At 41.6% G+C, this 17,081-nt stretch overlaps 1 protein-coding gene across 2 annotated transcripts in view; it reads right to left on the bottom strand.

Annotated features, from left to right (window-relative positions):
* Ppp3ca (protein phosphatase 3 catalytic subunit alpha) overlaps positions 1-17,081 on the bottom strand; it is a 271,584-nt gene that overhangs the window by 38,468 nt on the left and 216,035 nt on the right. For both annotated transcript variants that reach the window (XM_021197089.1, XM_021197090.1), the window contains exons 7-8: positions 15,232-15,309; positions 12,722-12,816 (exon numbers count right to left, since the gene is read on the bottom strand). In XM_021197089.1, coding sequence (XP_021052748.1) covers positions 12,722-12,816; positions 15,232-15,309 — 173 coding nt within the window. The remainder of the gene's footprint in view (positions 1-12,721; positions 12,817-15,231; positions 15,310-17,081) is intronic.

Here is a 17,081-nt window from a genome sequence, read left to right as displayed (position 1 = left end):
ACCTCGCCAGCATCTGTTGTCACCTGAATCTTTAATCTTGGCCATTCTGACTGGTGTGAGATGGAATCTCAGGGTTGTTTTGATTTGCATTTCCCTGATTAGCCTCCACTTCTGAATAGGGAGTAGCAGCCAAGGCCTTTGGAAGCAAAGCTGCCTGCTTCTCTCTGCCCTGAGTGGGATCTGTACACTCCAGAGACTCTCACATGACTCTTACTCCTAACTGCATAGGGAAAGTCAAGTGCCAATCCCGGTCAATGCGTACAGGATGAACAGGGCTCTGTGAGTAATCTCAGGGACAGTTGAGTCACGTGCTTCAGCGGAGACTCCTAGCTTACTAACTGACAACATTATCTCATGGAGCAGAGCCAGGTTGAACTTACACCTGCTTTTTCTACTCACTGACCTTAAGACACAGAACAAAGATATTTTTCCCCTGAATGAAAGCCCTTCAATAACAATCCTGCCTCATTTCCAACCTGTCCCATTGTATGCAAGACTTGGTTTTTATTATCCATCCCCAGCATGGTGAGTGTTGTATTGATGGTGTGTAATGAGTAGATCCCGAGTGACGTAAAACAGGCTGTTTACATTGACTGGTTGGATACACAGAAAGTTGTTTAGTACTTTGTACTTTTAGGCTGACATTTATATGGGGATATGCTATAGCAGGTGATGACAGATAATAGAGCAAAAGCCTTTAGTATCTATTAAATTTTTTGATTGTGTTTGGACTTTCACAGCAATGCAGAGCCTCTTGTATATATGTCTTTGACACACACACACACACACACACACACACACACACACACACACATATATATATATATATATATATATATATATATATATATATATATGTCTTTGACATAACAATGTTTTCAAACTGATCCTTCAACTGGAATATTTTCTGTCTCCGAAATCCACGCTATCAGTTCAGTGAAGCCCTTTCTCCTTTCTGGTTCCCTTTGATAGACAGAGCATCTTCCTTCCTTGAATTCTAAAGCCTTCGGTTTGCAATGGATACCACACTTGTTAAGGAACTTTGATCAGGGTTATTCCACATATATGTATTGGCTTAACCTCTCCCCCTGATTTAAAGGACAGGGATCATTAAACAGGCTGTAGGTTTTTTGTGTCTCCTGTCCCACTTCACTCAGATTCGATCTGTGAGGCTTACACAGATGCCGCTATTCCTTCTACAGTATTCTTTCAAGTGAATGGTCCCTCATCCTGTTGGTCTCCTTCACACAAGACACTTGTGGCTTTCACCCTGTGTATCCTGGATCTGGATGCACACCGGATGACCACTGTCTCTGACACTGTTTCTCAGGATGACCATTAATCTCTTAGGTAGGCTTGATAGGCGTCTGAGTCCAGGAAAGAAACATCATTTTATGTTGTGGTTTGCCTACTATAGGTATTATGTCACATTCTAAATACACCACTGCTTTTAACGACTGACAGTTAGTTCCTATTTGTATGTATTGAGGCCACTGCCTTGAATTCTAGACCTAGTAGACTAATAGGGCCCCAGAAAACAGAATCAGGCACTTTGGGAACACAGATGGTACAGTTAGCAAGGCAGTAAAAATTCTTTTCTTCTGGTAGAATTCTGAATCCTACATATGCTTCTGGAAATTGTGTTTGGCATTGTTCTATTATTTATGCAACATGCCATTTGGCAAAACGAAATATAAAAACTCCTTGACAAATTACCGTATCAGTGCTTCTGATCTTCAGGACAAAGTATTGCTCGTGTCTGACATTACCTATCTGAGCAAAGGATTCATGCTAATGATTTTTTTTTTTTTAGAATTTGTTACCATCGCATTTGTTTTTATATCTTTAAAAAAAAAATCTTTTAAGGCTCAAGCCTGACTTTTCAGAGTAATTGCCCCTTCACTGCCCCCCCCCTCCAATTTGTTATTAACATCAGGTTGGTGGCATGGAAGAGGAAAAGGAAGGAAGGGTGGCCTTTGCTATAGACCCTGCCAGGACCCTATGCAAAAAGTGTGTGCATACTGAACATGTGCCAACTTCCCTCTCTGGCCACCAGCCCCTAAAAAATGAAGCACAGCAACCTCTCCCAGAACACAACCAATGTAGGCAGCGTTCTGAGTGATGGGAGACAATGTGTGGAAGGTAAGCATGCATGGTGCCATTTTATGCAAGGTCTTTGAGCATCTGTGGACTGTGGTATTCTCAGAGGGTCTCAGGGTCCATTCCTAGTTGCTACCCAGCCATAACTATATGGCAATTAACACTGCCCTAGATGGGGAACAGAGAGAAGCTTTCTATAATATTTCACTTGTTCCCTAAAAATCTGAGGAGCAGTGTGTGTGTGTGTGTGTGTGTGTGTGTGTGTGTGTCCCCATGGCTGCAGACGGAGCAACTGCAGCTGGGAAATGGAGCAACTTGCTCAGGTCATGCAACCCCAAACTGACACACCTCACCCACTTTCTTCCCTGACAGGAAACCCACTCCTGTTCTACTGTTCCCTGCTGTCCTTCATAAATTACACATGAACGGAGGCTGGTCCTAGGGGTGATACTGATTTAACTTTGGATGTGGTATTCATATTTAAAGATGGTTTGACGTTTGCCAAAGTACATGCTGCCATGAAATGGGATGCAAACTCACATTCGGAGGAAGGCCTGGTGGTGAGCAACTTGATGAGAACTTAGTGTTCTGCAGAGCAGTGAGGTAAAAGGGAGATGTTTCAACATGGGCTCACCACAGTTTACTTCAGTACCGCCTGAAGAAGGTACTACTGCTCATTTCGTCTATTTACCATGGGAATGATGCATTTCTACAGTAGCTTCACTTAGCCGGTAGGCGCAGCAGAGCATTTGGTTTGGACCTTTATAATCGCAACGTTTTACTAAAGGGTTCTCGTGATTGGAGAATTGAGAATGAGCAGAGAGGTGATGGGAGTTACTCAACTACACTTTCAAACCAGTAAATGTCAACTTTGGCTCAAATACAAATCATCTAGCTAGTATATATACAGTTACCATGAAGACCCAAAGCATTCAATGCCTATCAAAGTTTGGACAGGCTCCTTTTCTTTGCACATTACGCTCCATATAGAGAAGCAGAAGTCCGGAAGGCCATGAGCCTGGACAGTTAGTAGTATATTCTATAAATGATTATTTAGGATGCTCAGGGCCACTTAAAGTCCCTAGATTAGGGCTCAGTTTCCTTACCCGAACATGTTGGTTTATCTAGACCAGTGGTTCTCAACTTTCCTAATGCTACAACCCTTTAATACACAGTTCCTCATGCTCTGATGACTCCCAACATAAAATTATTTTGTTGTTACTTTATAACTATAATTGTGCTACTGTTATGAATCATAATGTACATATCTGATATGCAGGATACCTGATAAGTGACTCTTCTGGGGGTCATGACCCACAGATTGAGAGCTGCTGATCGAGCAGCCTTATACGATTTCTTTCCCATGTGAGTGATGTCAACAAACGTTCAGAAGAAAAAAAACCTCACTATTAATGAGATGGGTGAGCAGTGTTCTCAGTAATTGTTTAGGCAATTACTAACTGGACTGTTCCTTATTCTCTGCATTAAAAAAAAAAGTGAATCTTTAACTTAAGATGCAGAATCACAAGAGGTTTTCTTTTCTCCAGTAACATGACATATTTGTGAGAGAATCCTTTGAACAATTCCGTATTTATAAGGTACTCACAGATTTTCGTGTTTTTTTTTTCACAATAACTACACATCATCACAATACATAAAAAATAAATCCAATTAGTCAGAAGCATCTACAATCACGAAATTCACAGTTAACATTCCATCCTCCGCTTCCCATGCCTTCTTCCTTCCTTGACACCTGCTATTCACTGTCGCTATCACAAAATGCAACTGGAGCCCTAGCAGTGCAGGTTCCTCTGATATATTTGAGACACAAGCACACCCAGCCAGTGCAGTGAACATAATAAAGATGACTGTATTTCCACAAAAATTGGTGAATACCTGCTAAGACTTTGGGAAGAAACAAAGAAATAACAACAACAACAACAACAAAAACATGTCCTGTCTACCAACCACGAGCTTCTCTAGCCCACCAGCAAGTTCCTTAGCCCTCCCATCACTTATACTTTGTCCTAGAGAGATGCAGAGATACTGTGACACATTTGTGGGCCTTAAGTTATTCTCCAGGACTTACAGCACACCAGACAGCACAGAACAAATGTAGCTGCCAGTGTGAAAATTTACCAGAAGAGACTAAGGCAATGGAAAGAATCGGAATCCAACACATGTGGAGGCTGCGCTGCTCACTCTTCTTGCGATATCAGAATAATTAATTTTAGAATTACAAGTTCAGTGCAATCATCTTTATCATACCCGCAGAATTCCATCTTCAGAGGCATGCTTCTGTACATTTAAAAGCGACAACCAAGGGCCCTGCCTTGCTCATGGAATGGATCTCATTTACTTATTGCAATGCTGTCAAACAAGGCAAAGACTCTACTATGGAGCTTTAGCTGAAATCCTCTAGTACTTTCAGTAGCATCGCTGGCTTCTAATATCCAGTGGTGCCCAAGGAATATAGCATATACATTATGCTGTTGCAATGCCTCACCATGCACTGAATCTCTGCACTACAGTCAGAGCTCTAGAACCAAGAGGTTTATGCATGCACACATGCATGCACACACGCATACACAAACAACTTTCATTTCATGAAATAATAAAAGCTATCAACACCATTCCCAATCAATATTAAGAACCAGATAAGCTGGTAACGAAGCAAGAACATCAAAATCCAAAGAGAGACTGCAAACATCTTGAATTTTATTATTCTTCTCACCCTTGTTAACATCTTTCATTTCCTTATCTGTAATTGATCATCTCCTTCCATCTTAAAGAGATGGAGGAGAGAGAGAGAAAAGCAATAAGAATAAGAAAGATACAAATGCTGCACTGCTAGAAGTACAATCGCCATAATCTATCCAGAAACAGAAAAAAAAATATGCATAACAGATCCGGGATGTGATTTCCTTCCAATTGTTCCACCCATGGATGCTCTAGCAGAAAAACTAGCATCACCATACTCCTTTGCAAAGGTTCCTTTGCAAAGTCCCACCTTCACAGAGGAGGTGAAAAGACTGGAAGAAAAAGTCCTGAGCTAAGCCTTGTGTGCTTGCAATACTTTCTAGGAGAGGTCTATCACCTGTGTACCATTCCACAGGGAAAGGCTTACTGACTTTGTCAGAGATACCCTGTATCTTCCCCTAATGACTACATTTGGGCCATATGATTTCCATTTATTACTATGTAAACAGATGCATGTCTATTCGAGGCATGCACACTTCTCCACAGTATATCGTGCCTTATATGAACAGATTCCACAGTCCCTTGCATTCTAAACCTAACTCTACCTTTAGTTTATGGTTTCCTTTCTACGTCCTGTTTGATGTTTTGCATTTAAGATTGTAAGACCATCAATGTGAAGAGTAACTCTCTCCCTCACACACTTAGGTGTAAAATGCAAGCTCAAGTCATTGTTGAGTTAGAGTTCAAGCCTTCAGATTCCTGATAATTTAACCACAGTGATATTCTTTAGTATGAGATACAGAACTGGTTTACTATGTGAACCAGTACCCAATACAGAGTTCCTCATAGGCTAATGATTAGTCTGTTTTATGTAATGAGTAAGTCAAAGACTCTTTACTATTATTGGCCATAAATAATATGTGCTACTTAAAATTGGATCACAATTTCGTGAACTGTAAGCTTTGCTACATATTTAAAGGATATAACACCTTGTAAGAAACATATGCACAGCACAAGGCTTGATGTAATGAAGCAAACTGATCGTCGACTTACTGAGCTAGTTATTATTGTTACTTTTGTGTGGTTAGAGATCTCAGTTCTACTGTAAATACCAGGGGCACATAGACATATCACAATATGCCCGTGTGTGTTCCTCTCCCTAGTCAGTAGATGGGAGGGTATTTCTAATCTCCGTATAGCTATTATTTGTATATGTGCATCCTTCATAAGACTTTTCAAACTTTGCTATATAATTCTTTGTGTAAAATTTTACACAAGGAAGGAAGAGGAGTGTGCAGATACTTCTGAGAAACATGAGCTAATCTTAGAACTCCAATGCACACACACACGCACACATACACATACGCACACATTTTAACGCAAGATTCCCTCTTTTCTTTTTCTGTCTATTCTCGGACTGGACCTGGACTTTGAGCGTGCTAGACAAACATCTTATCGCTGTGTTCTCTTCCTAGTCCTTCACTGTTTTTAAATTTTTGATTTCTGACACAGGTCTTGTGCAAGATGGGCTTCCATTTGCTTGGTGGATTCTTGGTGGGAATCTTTGGTCACAGTTCCTGTGTTTCGCTTTGGAAGCATAGTAGCAGTCGATCCTAAACATGGTGATTATTCAGAACTTGGGGTAATGTGGTGGAAGAATGGAAAGGGTGAAGATGTATTCATTTTTTGTCTTCATTTATGATCATGCATATCGTATTGGTATGAGTTGACACTCAGTTGTGTGGAAGGTCAAGAAAGGAAACAGAAGTAAGGATGGGGGGGGGAGGGGTAGACGGCAGGAAAGGGAAGTAGGGAAATTGTCAAAGACTGTTTCCAAATGACATAACACCAGAGCTAATTATGCACGAGCAGAAGTTTAGAGGCAAGGCACAGGTGGGAATCAGGAAAGATGCACTGTGTCAGCACAGAAAGGAAATGAGGTCCATGGACTCAATAATGACTCAGAATAAGGATGCCACCACAGGGACAACCCGAGGCCACCACAAACTCCAGCTGGAGGCTTGGCACAGCCTTGAAAGTGAAAGGCTGCCCTGAAACTGCACACAGATAACTCTCCCCTGGGCATGGTTATCTTATTATACATGGCCTCATACCTACCAGCAACACCATTCTCAATGGAAGCAAAGGAACGCAAGACTGAGTCTCTTGGGGTCTGCAATACCATCCACCCATTGATTCTATATAGATATGCTTTTTTTTTTCTTTGTTAAATGCTGTGTGTGGGATACTAGATTAGTAGGTCCAGTGTAACAATCTAATAATCATTGGACTGATCATAAATGCATTTAGTGTGTCAGGGTGCATTCCCAGTTGTTCTCGTTCAACTAGCAAAAGAGCACTCCATAGTGGGTCTGCGTGAAAGATTCAGGGTTCAACATGATGGAGAAGAGGCATGGCAACTCAAAAAATTAAATAAAATAAAAATTTTAATCAGTGAAAAACAAAAACAAAATCTGGATAGAATGGGTAATGTGGCTCTCGCTAAGAAAACCTCTCAGGCTCATTTTATACAACTAATGGATCAATAAAATTGATTCTTATTACCCTTAATACAATTATTTGGGGGGATATTGTAAAAAATCGTTAAGTGGCTGGAGAGATGGCTCAGTGGTTAAGAGTACTGGTTGTTCTTCCAGAGGACCTAGTTGGAGTCTCTGCACCCACATGGCTGCTCACAACCACCTGTACTTCCAGTTCCAGGGGATCTGATGCCTCTTGGCCTTCTTGGATACTGCATGTAGATGGTGCCCAGATAATGTACTCAGATAATGTACCCATATACCTAAATACAATACATTTAAAAACACTTTAAGAAATTGTTATATTAGCTTACAGATGCATTATGTTTCTTCACTGCACTTTCATAATACTTCACTTTATACAATCTGGAAAAATGAGATTCAGTAACCGTATCAGCAGTGAACAATGCAAAGCAAGTTTCTTGTGGGGTTACTTTGCTGAAGGCTTGCAATTTCCTCACTGGCTACACTCATTAGGTAGTGGTGCTTCTTACAAAAGTGGGAATGCTGTTCCAGCAAAGGCACTTGAGCTCTATATGGATTGATTCAATTAAAACGCAGAGTAGATGCTGGTGAGATGGCTTAGCATGCAGAGGTGCCTACACACGGTCTTGATGATGTGAGATCAATGCTCAGGTCCCACAAGGAGACAGGAGATGAGTGACTCCTGAAAGCCTTCATCTGACTGCCACAGGTATCCTACAGCAAGCACGCATCTGTACTCGAACACACATACATACACAGTTAACTAATTAAGACATGTAGTGGGTGTATTAGATCTTATGTCTTAGTATGCGATTTTCTATTTTATGAGTTTCCCACATGTGAAATGTTTACACAGATGCCAGTGAATACTTGTCTGAAACGACCCTAACAACTGGCCTCTAATGACGACATACACACAGCAGAGCTGAATAAATACAAGAAGGGGTGGAAGTGCTGTGTTCTTCTGGGTGTATTTACTCTACGGAAATGGATAGGGGTGTGAGCAAATTATTTTAAATGTGAAGAGATATGTGACTCGATGTAAATTTGAAATTTGTTCAGGGCAGTAAGTTGGAAACCTGCTAAAGTTTGCTTTTGCAGGTTTTAAAGAAGGAAGGGGATGCTTTGTGTATCCTAAGTAATATGTGGTGAAACTGCAAATGAACAGCTAAAGGACAACCATCTTCTTGGCAGCTCCTGAGAAGCCATGCACTAGCATGTAGCAGCAAATAACAGGAAATGCAAATGATGATGGAATTTCCATGTTGCACAGCATGTAATCCCAAAGCAGCTCCATTCATCATTTACAGAGTATCATTTTTTCTCCTTCACTTTATAGAGCTGTCAATGCACATCCAGTAAATGTAAATGGGCCTCTTGCAGGTTGGGATAATTGGGATCTAAATGCCCATCTTTTGCCCCGGCATCTCGCAAAAGCTGTCAGAGTGAAGGGAGAAGATACTCAGGGGGTGAGTGAGAAAGTAACTGTAATAAGGCAGATGGGAAAGGACAGGCAATGGCCACCACTGGGTGAGATGTTTAGTCCCACCAACTTTCCAAATGCTGCTGATTAACTACAGGCAAGAGGAAGTTACTAACAGGAATGACTGCATGTTACACACACATCTGAACACAGCTAGCATTAGTTCTAAAATTGCCTTATTTTACAGGCACTCCACTAGCTAGAGTATAATTAAAGTTCTTTGTGGTTATCATCTCTATCAACGATTAACTGACAGAATCCTTACTCTTATTCTTCCATTGACTATGTGGTGGAGAGCCTTGCAACTCAATTTTATTGCATGGCTTTTTAAAATTCTAGTTAACATCGATTTTATTCAAATCAACACTCTGCAAGGCAGCAGTGAATAATGGACTCCCACCCCCATATATTGTATAAGCTGCTAGCATAATAGCTTTAAAGTGCTTCAGAAATCTGACACAAAAGTCTTTTGACATTATGTTCCTACTGAAGAATACATCTTTCTTTTATTCCTTTCACTCTCTCTTTTCTCTGGAGAGGAATTCTGCTTCATGAAAAGGTTCCCTGAATGAAAACATTCTATCCTCTTCCTGAAGGACTGTGGCTTACCCACAGCAAGAGATCAGAGCTAAAGATCCAGAGAAATCTCAAAGACAGTGGAGCACCCCCTCCTGTGCCCGAGTCTTTGGCTTGTCACATCCTAACTGCGCACAAAGAGGCAACATAGCCAGCGTGTGAGAAGCAGCTATCAGCACCAGGAAACAATGCTACACAGAAGAATGAGAAATGTCTAAGGACATTATGGATTGACGTGGAGTGGCCCTGATTTTAATAGGTTAGGTTTTATTTAACTGTCTGTGCTATTTGCTAGCCAGCATCTGTCCAGAAAGTATTTTTGGGAAGGCACTGTATTCCTTGGTGCTTTCTGTCTGTTGTTTTGCTGCACTTTAATACCATGTAGCCCAGGTTAGGCTGAAAAGTGCTAGCTGGTGATAACCTTGCTCTCCCGATCAGAATGCCTCCCCCCTCCGAAGTGCTGAGATTAGAGACAAGTGTGTGCCACCCACTGCTCCTTAGGTTTAGTAGAAAACTGACTGAAATGCTCCAGCACAATATGGATAATTTATACACTTAAGGTTCATTATAGGAACATGGTGGTGAATGTTCTAGCCAGTGTCCACTCCCCGAGAAACAGTTTAAACCTTTACCTAACTAATTCAAATAATTAGCTTTTACTATATTAATTCAAAATAAGTTTGTTGCCTAAAAAAATTATTAGCCTTTACATTTTGTATCTTTCCTACAAAAATTGAGCATTCTTTTATGCCTAGATCAAGATTTTAAATAAGGCTTTCTCTAACTATTCAGAAAATTGCTTCTTGTTGAATGCATTTCATGTAGATCCCTTTAGTTGAGACACTGTTAGTAAATCTCCAACTTCCTGCTTTATGGACTGCCTCTGAGCACACAACATATACAGAGAATATGCTCTGTTGTACTGGGCATTCTTGACTCTCTAAGGACAGTACATCTTTGCTGGAACGGATATCCATGGATATCCACACTCCTTAGCTTCAGAGCAAGGCCTGTCACAGTCAATGTGGCCTTAGACAAGGTTATATGGCTATATAGTAAACACCATTTAGCCTTCCTCACTCTCTGGGCTGAGGGGACGGTCTAAGCATAGAATCCACTTACTGCAGGTAAAAGACGAATGCAGAGAGATGGGGAAGGGGGCATGATTCCTGGTAGCATTAGAACTTATGGGGATCAGGGTTCGTCTACGAGCAAGAGGAAATACTATGCAGACAAAGTAGAGTGTATAAGGCCAACAAATGCAGCAAGCTGTCAAGTAATCCACAGACACGTGGGAATAATGGAGGTCAAGGCCTTTATAGGGTATCCTGGACTCCAGACGTCGTCGGGCAAGAGTGTAACTGTCCTGTCACGAAGGATGCTATTCTAAAGGAACACTTATGCACCATGTTTGAGCTATCACACTGTTGAATTTCCCCAGGAATCTCATGCTTGGAGAAGAAAAGCTGAAGCCTGGTGCTAGCCAGAGGGGACACGTGTGCCCTGGAAAGAGAATCCATTTAGTGCTAACAACTGTCAGATCACCCTGTAAGAGAAGCCAGAGCCAGATGGCAATCATGGCCTGGACCACACTGTGACCAGGACAGCTTCACTATACATATCCCTTGTTCTCCATTTTATGTTAGGACCCTAAAGATGCACTTGGAATGGCAGGGCCAGTAGACCTCTCTGTTCCTGTTCCCAATATGGGCACATGGAAATGAATCCCCTTTCCCTGTTTCTCACTACTATTTATTCAATTGTCCCATTGAGGAAGGTGGCCTAGTCTGGCTTCTGGCTGCTATCAGGGTCAAGGCCTGGATCCCATGTTCTGTGAAAGGATACCTATCACATTAGCTATAGTCTAGGAACTGTTTGGATCCCACTTTCAAAGATGCTCAGACACAAGGTTGCCTTTCCCCTGCCCTGCCTGAACTCTACTTCACCTCAATATTATTTGACTGATTTCTCTTTTTCTTAACATCTAAAAATCACAGAGACAACACCCCCATAACACCCAGACCAATGGCTACTAGACTTAATCCTTTCTCCACATTTTAGCATCTGCTCTGAACAAGGTAGGACATGTCAGTTTTAGATCAGGACAACTTTCTGGAGAAAGGAATGTCCCTATCCCTTCATCTTTCCTTTGCTTATAGAAGGACATGATGGCCTCTGGCTTACCTGTTTGTTTCAGAAAGCAGGTAGGGAATTTCATCAAGAAAGTGGGTTGTATAGACTGCGGGTTGTATCGTGATTCACGACATCCTGGTTGAGTGATTCTTTGAGTGACAACTGGCTACAGGCGCTCACTTTGCATACCGGAAGGGTGAGCATCAGCTAAGAGATACCCTGAAGCTGAAGATTCTTTTGAAGGAATTGAATCTGCTGTACTTGCTCAGCCCAGAAAGTGACTCACAATAGGGGCTCAATAAATATAATTGGAACTTCAAGCTGTGACTTCTCTTTGGCTAGACAGGCCTTTGCTGAACAAACATAATCACACATAAGTATATAAACCTAGCTTTTTAAAGGAGCATGATTTACTGTTACCTCCAATGAATTTTTTATTTTTTTTTTTAAGAAAGTCTGTATTTATCAGAGAACAGATAGCATCTCTACTATACGTTAAACAAAATGTAGGAAATATTTTAAAAGTATCAGTGCATGGACTCCACCTCTGAATATTTGAATCACTTTCTATAATGGATTGAAAAAAAAAAAAAAAGAACAGTTTAAAATGTTAATACTGAGGCTATGGAGCACTCACAAAATGGGACCTATCATGACTGCCCTCTGAAAGACCCAACAAGCAGCTGAAAGAGTCAGATGCAGATATTTACACCCAACCAATGGACAGAAACAGCTGACCCCTGTGGTTGAATTAGGGAAGGCTGAATGAAGCTGAAGAGAAGGGCCATCCTGTAGGAGGATCAGCAGTCTTTAAATTAATGTGGACCCCCCAAGATCTCTCAGACCCTGGATCACCAAACAGACAGCATACACCAGCTGATATGAGGCCCCCAACACACATACAGTAGAAGACTTCCGGGTCTGTGTTCATTCAGAGATGATGCACCTAACCCTCAAGAGACTGGAGGCCCCAGGGAGTTTAAAGGTCAGGTGGGGTGGGGGGCTGGGGACATGCACTTGGAGACAGAGGGGTTGAGGAGGAGGTGTGGGATGAGGAGCAGTTGGAGGATGGATGGGGGTGGGGTGGGGAATGGAATATGGAGTGTAAAAAATAAATTAATTAAAAACTGTTAAGACTCAGGTCAAAATCAGTTAAAGCATGAAGGCACAACTACTCAGGACGCCACCGAGGTGTCACACTTACCTTTGTTGTTGTACACATCTAAGTAGTTTGGTGCTGAGAAGATGGTGATTAGAGACGGGAAGCCGGTTGTTTGGCTTTTCCTGTACATGCGGTACCTGCAGACAACCAGCACAAGGTCATAAGCAGGCTGAGCACGGACACCAACTTACACACCTGCCAAGAGGCTCCAATGAGGAGTGTTAAATAAAGCCTCTCTAAGTCTTTTGAACATAGACATTGATCAGGAGCGACAAGGATGCTAACCTAGAATCACACCTGTGGTTTCCAAACGGGTACATCTTTTAAACTTGGCAAAGCTCAGGGATGGGAGGAACTCAGTAGAGTTCTAATTCTTTCTCAGGCATTCAACAGAAAAGACAGAGGCTACCGAAGACCATGGTGGTTTTCACACAGTGACCAATCAAGCCAGTTGAAAGAGACAAGAAGAGGAACACTAAGCCCAGGCCAGACATTCTATAAACTATTCTGTATAAGGCCACATAGGAACCTGTGGCTAGTGATTTTTCTAAGACACAATGATGGGTTGTTTTTCTTTTTTCTTTTTTCCTTCAAAGAATATCTCATTAAAACCATGAATTTTACCGAGACTTTCTATTTAGAACTTTATTTATTACCAGGCTCTGCTGGTGTCTGCACAGCAAAGATTATTGTCTCACCAGGGTGAGAATCAATCAATGAACATCCATGGGAAGCCATCCTGCTACTTCTCCTCTTTCAGGATAAAAAGAATTCATAATATAACCCTGCAATTACCTACCAAAAAAAAAAAAAAAAAAAGAACTAGAGGTGGGGGGCTCTTGTTTTATCACCATGACAATAACTTTATGACTTTTATCTTATACATTGAGGAATATCAGTTTAGAAGCATTCTTATATATCAATATGTTATCAGTTCTTGGCTTGTTTGCTTGTTTGTTTCTGGTATCTTAATGTAACTGAGTTCTAAAAGTAACCCAAATTGTACCTTTATACAGACAGCCACATTAAAGGTTTAAATTTAAGCAGATTTTGACTTTTTTTCTTTCTGGAAATACACATTAACTTTTCCCAAAAGAAACACCCTATTAAAACCCTTTTAAATCTATTTCAGATGTATCTTGTTTATGGAATTATGCTTTTATTGGGGCAGAGGCAGAGGTTGTCATAGTGGAAGTGAGGAAAACAGGTTTTTCCCTTCCCAAAGGAAAAAGAAAACTTTATTTGAAAACAGACCACAGACTCTGTAAGTGAGCAATGAGATTCCTAAAAGTAGTGGGTCAAGGCACATGTATTCCTACCCTTCACCAAAAGGAAACAAACAAGCAAATAAAAAACAAAACTACATGATATGTTCTCAATTTCCTCATTTAAAAAAAACTCATTTTAAAGAAACATTTGATGTTAATTGACATTAGCTGATCAAGTCAACCACCTCTATGTAAGCAAACTATCTCCTGTGTGTAATACAGTTAATAAACATCTGTTCTCAATGTCTAGCATGATAGAAAAGACACCGGAACAACATGGCTCACTGCAACCCTGAAAAGTGTGAACAACCCTGAATATGTGCATGAACAAACAGGTTACTGCAATGATCAGTGACAACACACTGACTACAATGCCAACCCAGCTCCTACCTGCTAAGTCACCACTCACAAGAACCTGAATTTGTCAGGTTTCAGGGACATGTACCTTATGGAACACAGTCAGAGGGCACAAACACCTCAGTTCAGCACGCAGATTTTAAAAGGAGTGCTTTTACATTTCAAAAAATTCAAAATTCAAAGGGGTGGGTTTATTTTTATTTTTATTTTTAAAGGCAATGAAAGGCCTCTCCCTTCAGCCTGACAGGAAAGGCGATCAGACCTCAATTGCTAAGATGAATCTGCCTTCTTCTTTCTCTCACTCAGGTTCAAGACTAACACTTGACAAGGTAAACACTTGGCATTTCTTAATTTTCCAGACTCTTAAAACTAAGCTTTAAGAGTTTACCAAATACAAAATGAATTCTGGAGAATTATTTGATAGAACATGGTATTTCGTTTTCTTTTGTTCAGTAAATGTCTGCATGTCACCACTATAAAACTTCCACAACTTGTTATGCCTTTTTAAATATTTGTGACGCGCATTCACATTGTGAACTGAGACCAAGAAGTAGCCGATGACGTCTCTCCTGGACATTATAGTAACTGCAAAAACCTGAAGTAAGGGGAGGTGGCTTTAAGAAAGCAAGTTCTTGAGAAAACAAATGGAAACCGACTTTTTCACTCTAAAGATGGAGTGATGTTAAAGAGATTCGTAAACTTAATGTATGGTATGAACTTAACGTTCATAAACGTAAATGTAAAAGCAGACAGCAGCAGTCATGCCTTCCTGCCAATCCACATGTCTGTTTTGCTAGAAGCGCATTTTAAAAGTAGTTCCTTCTGGGTATAAGCCTGAACACGGGGGGGGGGGGTCGGCACCGCCTAAGCTAGCGGAAGAACACCCGACAAAATGGTTATCATTGACAGTCCCTCGGCATTGCTCACCCTGCATCCTGGGCTTCGTGGGCACGGAGTATGGACAACAAATTATTGTGCTGCAGGAAGTCACACACAGCCGGGTAACTGCCAGACACAGAGAGAAAAGAGGAGAGGTGGTTAGGAAGTCTTCAGGAGTCACCGTTAATCACACACACATCCAGATGTTGCTGGGGTCCAGCACGGCCACAGAGCACTCTGGAAACCGGTTCCCTGCTTCTGAGGACAGGTTCTTCTCTGAGTCAGATGAGGCTCACACATGCAGGAAGGACGGGAAGGTGTCCTCTGACTTACACATGTGTGCCTTGGTGTGCACGCTTGCTGTCATACACACCCATCCTCATGTACCCAGAGTAAAAAAGAAAAATAATTAAAGAAGAAAGCTGCAATATCAAAGCTTCATTAAAACGGAAACCCAGATTATAAACGTAACCAGTGGAAAACACTGTTTAAAACTGCTAGAGAGAAAATGATGACCTGAGCACCAGCATTCCTCTCTCTCTCTCTCTCTCTCTCTCTCTCTCTCTCTCTCTCTCTCTCTCTCTCTCTCGCATTCCCGCCATCTCCTTCTGGCAGCCATCCTGATCTTTGCACCATGGGCAGCTGCACCCTCCTTCCTTCCTCAACTGCTTTGTCCTGCCTTTTGTCACAGTAAATACGGCTTGTAAGAAGGATTTAGTTCTCTTTTACAAACTGTAAAGAGTTTTTCCTCGGTTCATCTGCACATACATGTATGTGTGTACTTTGTATCAGAGCCCTGGACTCAGGGATTCCACAGAGGGATGGAAACGTAAGACAAGGGCATGGTTTGTTTCCTGTGCTAGAGGGCAGGCCAAGCTGAGTAGGGCGATATGATAAATGTAATGCATTACTTCTATCAGGAAGGCTTTGATAAATTGGGTAGAAGCATACAATATGATTTTAAAAAGATTTAAAAAATCTACAGAGCAATAAAATACAGCAAAAATAAAATATCCCATAAGTTATATAGACATTAGACATTATATAGACATTACAGGGGGAGGCAGCAATTCCCCACACTCCCTTACCCTAGTCTGTCAGTCATGAAGGAACACTGAAACCATAATCTTGCATAAGATTTCATGATAGATGTGGATCAGTAGACAGCAGAGGGTTAGGACTCTGTACAGAGGGTGCTTGCAGGCTGTGTGTGAACAAGAAGGCTGAAGAGAGCATGTGGACGACTGCAGGAAAGATGGTTTCAATCTGCTTGTCTCCTTATTTACATTTCTCTAACAGATCAAATATACTTTAGACTTTGAATTAAACACCTTAGGCTTTTTAATCCAGATTTTGCCTGCAGGTATGGCTACAATGTGTTTGCATGCATAAGCTGCGGCAGATACTTTCCCTGTCTGCTTTTCCTCTTGACATGACCAGTTCTTCCACAATGTGGTAAACGACCCTATAAGACCATTCCAGGTAAGTCCACCTCTCCCCTAGGCCTACAACCTGGCTGCCTTTACAGGCTGGACCTCGGACCTTCCTGATACGCAGCATATTGTTATGTGAAGTAGGATTATAGATCTGCCCTTTAGCAACAGGACATCCCAGCAGAGGGGACCCACTGCTTTCTCCACTTGCTCTTCTGAGTGACTGAGAACTTTCTGTAGTTCATGTGCAGCCACTGAGAGACTCAAGCAGTTAAGCATGCTAGGCAGAGGCGGGGGATGCAGATGGTGCTGGTCTTCCTGGTTGCTTCAGTGCAGCAGAGCAGCTCTGACATGTTATGGACAGGAAGACACCACTATCACCGCCTCCTCCTCCTCCTGCTCCTCCTCCTCCCCCCCTCCTCCTCCTTCTCTTCCTCCTCCTCCTCCTTCTCTTCCTCCTCCTCC

The sequence above is a fragment of the Mus pahari genome, chromosome 4 (genome assembly GCF_900095145.1).
Source record: "Mus pahari chromosome 4, PAHARI_EIJ_v1.1, whole genome shotgun sequence".
Lineage (NCBI taxonomy): Eukaryota > Metazoa > Chordata > Mammalia > Rodentia > Muridae > Mus > Mus pahari.
This window is presented reverse-complemented; position numbering and strand designations above follow the sequence as displayed.